This window comes from Ceratosolen solmsi, unplaced genomic scaffold (assembly GCF_000503995.2).
Source record: "Ceratosolen solmsi marchali unplaced genomic scaffold, CerSol_1.0 scaffold70, whole genome shotgun sequence".
NCBI lineage: Eukaryota > Metazoa > Arthropoda > Insecta > Hymenoptera > Agaonidae > Ceratosolen > Ceratosolen solmsi.
Window position 1 is genome coordinate 339,355 of NW_011948448.1, and position 8,811 is coordinate 348,165.

At 23.4% G+C, this 8,811-nt stretch overlaps 1 protein-coding gene across 1 annotated transcript; it reads left to right on the top strand.

Annotated features, from left to right (window-relative positions):
* Nucleotides 1-1,997: 1,997 nt before the first annotated feature.
* LOC105366339 (saccharopine dehydrogenase-like oxidoreductase) lies at nt 1,998-7,429 on the top strand. Its single transcript, XM_011504749.1, has 8 exons — nt 1,998-2,179; nt 3,559-3,731; nt 3,799-3,974; nt 4,052-4,368; nt 4,475-4,621; nt 5,625-5,715; nt 5,788-6,050; nt 7,306-7,429. The coding sequence occupies exons 1-8, from the start codon at nt 2,040-2,042 to the stop codon at nt 7,409-7,411; spliced, it is 1,413 nt and encodes a 470-aa protein (XP_011503051.1). The 5' UTR covers nt 1,998-2,039; the 3' UTR covers nt 7,412-7,429.
* The last annotated feature ends 1,382 nt before the right edge of the window (nt 7,430-8,811 follow it).

Sequence of the window (8,811 nt, forward strand, 5' to 3'; positions counted from 1 at the left end):
AATTATTACTAATTAGTATAAAAAAAAAAAAAAAAAGAAACATCATTATTTATTTAATATATTAAAATAATTAGTAAAAGATATTTGAAGGAAATGAAAACGATAGTTCTACAAAAATCCAATATTTTTATAGAATATAATTTGCATTTAGTAATCAACTAATGAGAATTTGGCTTGCAAAAGTTATTAAATATATATATATATATATATATATATATATATATAATTGTTGAATTTAATAAAAGCTTTATGATTTAATCACATAACATTTGCTATTGAATTACTACATAACTTAATCTGTTTTCATAACAATACAATTATTTTATATAATTTAAAATATTTTTTTAAATAGATATGGCACGTTTTTAAGATTATTATCGTATCTTTCTTAATAATATTTTCTTTTAGCACGAAAAATACACAGCGCGGAACAAATACATGAAAATTTATTATCGTGAATCAGCCATAACACGTTTTTATTTATATTACTATTAAGTAATGTTATTTTCATAATTTATATTTATCTTGTAGGGACAAGAAATTTGAATAGTTTTTTATGAAAATGAAAAGCGTTTCTTCTATTAGTACTTTTGACCTTATTGAACCTTGAAATTATTTGAAAAGAAATATTATAATTATTAAATACATATTAAATAAATTAAAATCTACGTAAAATAGTGTTATGACAAAGTGATTGTATGAATGTTAAAAATAATTTTAATATTAAACATTCTATCACGAAATAATATCTATTACAATATGAAATATATTTCATCGAGTTTGTTGTGCTCGTGAAGATTTTTATTTTAAAACTATATCACTTATAAATATGGAATTATTCTAATTAATTCAAATTCTAATCAAATAATGGCAAATATAAAATATGTTTGCTTGTCAATAAGAAGATTCCTTCACAACTTAAGTTCATAGACGATTTTATTTCTTATTTATTCATTATATGATTAATGCAGACAATAATAGTGACTTTGTAAAATTTATATTATTATTTCTAGTAAAAATGATAAATGTAACATCCATGTGCATAAATCCCTGAATTTTTTTTTTATTTTATATATTTGTAAGGATAAAAATGTTTGACACAATTAAACTACGCAAATGTAAAGAACTCTTATCTACTTATGTATTAAATACACATGCATATGAAAATTTAATAATTTGAAAATAAAATTTTTACATCTTTACACATTCTTTTTCTAACGCAATTAAAATTATAGTAATGAAAAATTTACAACGTACGATAATCTCATGTTCATAGCTTGAATAGAGAATTAATTTTGTATTTGCTTATTTTTAAATAAGTCCGAAATATCTTACAAACGTACATAATGTAAAACATTTTTCATATGTACTTTTTAAACACTTCAAATTTATTCCATTATTACATATTTATTACTACATACGGCTTATAATATTTTATTAGTATTTTATAATAATTTTTATTCAATATACGTAAGTGTATAATATGTATATATTTATTTATTTATATTTATTTATTTAAATAATCTTTAGTTTGGGAATTATTAAGAATTATAAAATTGATAATGTCTTAATAAGATTATAACAAGCCTTTTATTATTTTTTTTTATTTTACTACCTTTTTAGGCTTACTTTTGGTAAGTTAATGTTATAATTATTCATCTATGATTAAAAAAAAAAAAAAAAAAAAAAAAAAAAAAAAAAAAAAAAAAAAAAAAAAAAACAATAACATTATCCAAAGCCAATAGACATTAATTATGTAGGCCACTTATAGGTAATAGTTAGTTAATATCACGTGGTATGTAATATTAATAGATAAGTTCGTTAATTGTGTGGGATGTTTTGTCATCGGCTCTAGAAGAATTGCACTCCGAATCACTGGCAAATACAACATTTTGCATAATTTTCAGGCTGTTGGAGGAAATGAGTGGAGAGCGGCTAGATTGGCCTGGTGAGATCAACCTGTGTAGGAAAGGTCGCGTAGTGATTGGCTGTACATGACGTAATATCATGTGCTAGTGGCTGAGCGACACAATCAGCCAATGAACATGCGACCTTTCCTTGCTTTTCCAGCGCTGTCTCTACTTCTGGGCAGACTCAGTCCTCGATTATCGCTGGTGAAGTTGCACTGGAACTCCATCCCGACGACATACTTGAATCAACGAGAATTTTTCAGCTCCATGTAAAGTATCGCATGTATTTTTAATACATATAATCGACGTATTCTCTCTCTCTCTCTCCCCCCCTTCTCCCCCTCGTCCCCTCGTCATCTCGCCCCCTCTCCACCGTCACCCTTTCGCACTCTCTCACACACTCTCAAAATTAGACTTTCGAATTTTTGTTTCTATCTTTCGTATCCTCCGAGTCTTTCAAGTCAATCGTATTCTTGAATTTTTGACTCTCCTTGGCAACAAGTCTGACTCGTGGCGCGATTTAATTGTTAATATTTTTGCCGGCTATTTGACGTGATTCAGCAAAAAATTGAATGCATTACCGATATTTCAAATATTAGGTGGGATCAAAACGCGAATGGAATATTCTCTAACAATGTTTATCATCTTTTTTCTTATTATTTTTTTTTTTTTTATTCAATTGTTTAATTCCACATATTAGGGTCACTTAATTTTATTTCTATTAAATTTAATTAATGACATAAGCACTTAACATTATACCCGACCTTGAATGATAAAATATTCCATGATTGCTTACGTATAGTTTAATTATACTTATCGAATTACACTTATTTTAAATTGTTAACCAGATCGATAAGAATATAAAGTATCTTAATTTTCGTTTTAAATTAGTACGTCAACTTAATAATAAATTATTAAATTTCCATTATCATTCCCGGATCGTACGTAAATTCTTTACAAGTCATGTTGTTTAAAGTAATGTTTAAAAATTTTATATCGTCATAATACTAATGTAGTCATTATTAATAGGGAATTAATGTGAAAAGTATTCGATAATAAATAAGTAAGTGAATTGAGTATGTTTGTAAAAGAAATGGTCCGGTGATTATTATTTATTATTGAAGTGTATTTTTAAGAGCGTAGCATAGATTGTATTATATATTTTATAGATTTCCATGAATGTGGAATATGATGTATAATTTTGGTTATTTTTAATAAATATATACGGATATATATTCTGAATAATATTATAGTTGAGTTTTTATTAGAAGTTTTATTGCAAGCCCTTCGAATATAACAAAATAAAGTATAATCGTACATATAGGATTGGTGCGTTAATTTAATTGAATTATAAAATTACACGATTAACCAAGTAGGAAGTCTCGCTTCAACTAACAGTGATTTGCAACGAATCTTAGTTATCCTACATATATTAATGCTTGAATTTTTTATCTGTAATTTTAAATTTTAAATCTGTAATTTTCAAAATATTATGTATAATATTGTGTATAACATTAGTGATTCATTTACATTGTTTTTCAATGTCTATATAATATAATATATTGCCACATAATTTTATATTAAGATTAGTATTTTATTATTATTTTATAATTAAAGTTAAACTAAAATGCATCGTTTTTATTTTCAGAATGACGGATGAACGTCTGGATCTTGTTATATTTGGGGCAACTGGATTTACTGGTAAATATACCGTTAAAGAGGCTGCACGATTGGCTAAAGAAAAACATTTTACATGGGGAGTGGCTGGACGTCGCAAGGAAGCCTTAGAATCAGTATTAAAAGAATATGCTCAAGATTGTGGTAATAATAATACTTGGTATAATTTTGTTATAATTTATTCAACAATTTTTAATTTATTATTCCATAGATAATATTAAAGTAATAGTAGCAGACTTAAAAGATGAAGATTCATTGAAACAAATGACTCAACAGGCTAAGGTTATGGTGAATTGTTGTGGTCCGTTTAGGTTTTATGGTGAGCCTATTATCAAAGCCTGTATTGATACTCGAACGCATCATGTAGATGTCAGCGGCGAGACACAAGTTAGTAATTATATACATGCTGATCGTTACCGTTCTCCAAACTTGATGCATATTATTGAAATATCTTTTGCTTATAGTACATGGAAAGGATACAATTGGAATATAATGAACTTGCTCAGGCAGCTGGAATATATATTGTTAGTGCTTGTGGATTTGACAGTATTCCAGCCGATTTGGGCTTAATTTACACTCAAGATAAATTTGGGGGTGAAATAAATAGCGTTGAAATATACTTTAACTGGTGGGTAACAAAAAATTTAGGTGGAGCAGCCATTCATTATGGCACTTGGGAATCAGCGGTGCATGGATTAGCTCATGCCAATGAACTTCATAGACTTCGTACAAAATTATTTCCCACAAAATTGCCAGAACTGAAACCAAAATTAAAAACAAAGTTAAACAAAATTATTTCATGCTTTAATCATAAATATATTTTTACTTACTGCCATAAGTAGAATTCTTATATATTTCTTGTATGTTTGTGTTTTAATATATTGCAGAGGAATTTTGCATCGCAGTGCTATTTCAGAAGGTTGGTCTATGATTTTCCCAAGTTCCGATCGCTCTGTATGTCACAGAACGCAAAGATTTTTATTTGAAAAATATAAGCAAAGACCTGTACAAATACATTGTTACCTTACATTCAAGTAAGTTAAATATATAATTAATAACAATATTATTGCTTTGATAAAACGAAGTATTATAGTTATTCACATTTTATTTGTAAATATTAAATGATTTAGTGAAAATTGTAATTTGTATTTTATAATTTTATAAAGATAAAATTATTAATAAAATTAATATTTTAAATTACATTAATAAACTTTTATATATGCTATAAACTAATTTTGTAAATACTAGGAAGTTAAGCGTGTTGACCCATTTTATTAAGAATAATGATATTTGATTGGAAAGTTACAGTATGGCGGTATATTATATTTGAAAAAAATTTGATCAATTTCAAAAGAAAATAATAAAATCATATTTGTATTAAATTTAAACTAAATTTGATTTATATACGCAAAAGGCATAATATATATTTTTATATTTTTACCGTTTAACTTTAATTTACAATACAATAAAATACAACATTAATATATATTTTCACTTAATTAATTATAATAAAATTATCTACTAATTATATGTTTATTATACAAAATATTCGTTTAAAATTTCGTTTTGAGATATGGATGCTCATAGGAATAATTCAGTAATGATTCAAAACATTAAAATTCTTTATTTTTTTTCGTACTTCGATCATTTATGTACTTAATTGTATTATTCTAACATTTATATTGTAAATCATAAAATTTTTCTCTATCTAGCATAATAGAATGAAATTTAGAATTTTTTATTAATTTATTCGTATTTGTATTATTAAAAGAATGCATTAAATTTTAGAGGCAATAAAGGACGATGTTATTTTTAGTAAATTTTTACTTTACAATATTTATAATGTCAAATTATATTACAAAATGTTGCTAACATTTTTATTCCTTAGAAATTTACTTATGACGTATGATAAATTTTATAAGAAAGGCACTGATGTAACTTTTAATTTCTTTCTCGTATTTTTCAATAACAAATGATGTTATAATAAAAAATTTTCCACTAATATAAGAGTGAAAGATATTTTATTTGAATGTACAGGTCTTTCTTTCAAGTAATAGTAACAATGATATTTGGAGGGTTATTTTCATTGCTTACAAAGTCGGAATGTGGCCGTGATTTATTACTAAAGGTACAATGTATTTATATACGTTTATACTTTTCATTAAATAGATTATTAATATTTCTAATAATTTTTATGAAGTATCCGAAGTTTTTCTCTGGAGGAATCGTCAGTCGTGAAGGTCCAAAGCCGGAAAAGATGAAAAATACCAATTTTTCTCTTACATTTATTACTAAAGGTTGGACTGATAAATTAGCAGAGCCAACTGATCAGCATAAAAATTCATTAAATAAAGAAATGATAACTAAAGTCTCTGGTGTGAATCCAGGGTACGGTGCCACTTGTACAATGCTTTTAATGTCTGCTATTACAATTTTTAAAGAATCTAATAAAATGCCTAACGAGTAAGTATATTTTAGTTGTGTAATAATTTATTTACATCTACATTGAATATTCTTTATTATTACAACTTTTAGCTATCATAATATATTAAAATAATTTTATTTAATATTTTTATTATAAAAGAATAATTGTATTTGCTGTTTGAATTTTATTTTCAAATCATACTTTTCAACTCAACAACGCCAAGTCTCTTGTCTAAATTTTATAATTTTTTAAATTAAGATGATTACATTACAATTATTAGTAATGTAAGTAAATTTGTCTTCAAAATTTATTCATTCGTTTAGTTAATTTTATGTTTGGTTCATTTGAATTTTTGCTAAAACAATCTTATGGTCAAATTTATTGAATTAATTTATTCCAGATAGCATCCTTGCAGATATTATTTAGTAGACTCACTATTAGAAAATGTATTTCCAAGAAACTTTATTAGCGTTTAATACACAAAGTTTATAATATAAATTTTCTGGAAATCGTTAAGTTATTTATGTACGATGGATCCAAAACATTGATGGTTGATTTTTTGTCAACATTTTAAAGATAATTTATTTTCTTTAATCGAATTACAGCCGATATCGATTGTTCAATTGAATACAAGCATTAATATTTTTTAATTCATAATATATTAGATATAACAATGAATGAATACAAAATTTTAATCGTTATTACTTAATAAAATAAGTAAATTATAAATAAATTCAAATCGTAAAAGTAAATTCGAAGTAAAAATACTGTCTAATAAAAAAATATAAAAACATGTATCACTATTTGTATTGAAGTTTTTTTAAAAATTTAAAAACGTTAAATTTTATTGAAAACATTTACTAATTGACCAGTATAATAATATTATTTACTAAAGGAATTATTAATTAATGTAACATGTGTTAATCCACAAAAGTTTCAATATAATTTAATATTAAATATTAAATATTAAATATTAAACTTTTTCCGATGAATATTTTTCATCCATATATTCATTAGATACATTATTTATTTCATTTAATAAATGAATTAATTTAATTATTATTTACTAAATTAAATATATTGAAATCTAAATGTTTTAAAATGTATTAAAATTAAAAAAAAATTTAAAGTATATACAAGAAAAATTTATTTTATAAATTTATCTTAATTTATTAAATATTATATATTTATAATTTATAGTAAAATATCTTTTAGTAAATCAATTTTCAAATACAAATAGAAATAAAATTTTGAAAATCTAATTTAAAAAATAATTTTTTTTCATAATTTCAGTGGTGGCGTTCTTACCCCTGGTGCTGCTTTTGGCAAAACTTCATTGATGAATGAATTGAGCAAAAATGGTATTAAATTTGAAGTTATCTCTTCAATTGAAAAATAAATATTTTTTACTTGGAAATCTATCATAATTTTGGTAGATATTATACTATGGTGCTTTTTGATAATACGATTAGTTATACAGGTTAAGGACAATTAACAATTAATGAGTACAGCTTATCGATTATATCAATCGACGTTGAACTTTAAAAAATTGCAAACATCTTTGTTATTAGAAATGAATTTATAATGAAATTAAATATTTATTATTTTAAGTTTCATCGGTTTAAAAACATACACAGCTTCTAAAATTCTAACTTTTTTTTAATATACAACAGTACAAATAGAAATACATTAATTTTACTTCTAATTGACAATTTCAAAAGTGTAACTATGCTTAAAAAATGTTGAAAATATAAAATTTTATACATTGTATCATATTACTTTGTATACAATTTTTTAAAATCAATTATTTCTACTATTTACGATTGGTTAAATTATCATTCTATAAGTTTTATTTCCATATATATTATCATTTCAAATAAAATTTGATTTCAAAAATTCATAAAATCATATGTGAAAACCGTTATGAATGAAAACTGATGGAAACTGATTTTGTAGTCTTAGAGCCGAGAATAAATTTTATCAAATACGTAATAAAATATTTAAGATTTTTATAATTGATTAATAACATTTTATAAATAATAGTTTCTATTATTAAACTATTATATAATAATTTAATATGTTTACAATATATGAATTAGATTATTAAATTATTTTATTATGTGAATTGAAAAACTTCAGTTGTTATAAAAAAACATTATATATTTATTGTTTTTTTAATTGAAATTCGAAATATTTTTGATTATTTAAATTATCTTTCTAAACAATTTTAATCAATATTGTGACAGTCGTGAATCATGAAAGAACACTTTGGCATTATGTATTGCAATCGCACATATTCATACATATAACTTTATAATATTATATAATGACACTGCATAGCAGTGATGATATGTTGTCAATACTAAATACTACTTAATATTTATATTACTTTAGTTATGTAATTTTATTTTTTCTATCTTGTTTAAATAAAAAGCTATTTATATAATGAATTATTGGTTTATTGAATAAAAATTATATCCTTACCAAGATTTATTTGTTATTGAATTAAACTTAATGCTGTATTTCTTAGAGGGAATATTTTAAAGAATTTAGAATTTACATTATTAATAATATTAGATATTTTTTCATGTTAATTTTATTCATTCTACAAACTTAAATTAAAATGATATTTTTATAAATGATTTATATTTAAACTAGACATAGTAGAGTTTATAAATAGTAAATATATAACTATAATGAATTAAACATATTAAAATCATTTGCCATTCCATGAAAACATATTTATATTATAGTAAATTTATATGTAGTATATAATATTGATATCGTTTGGCATTTATA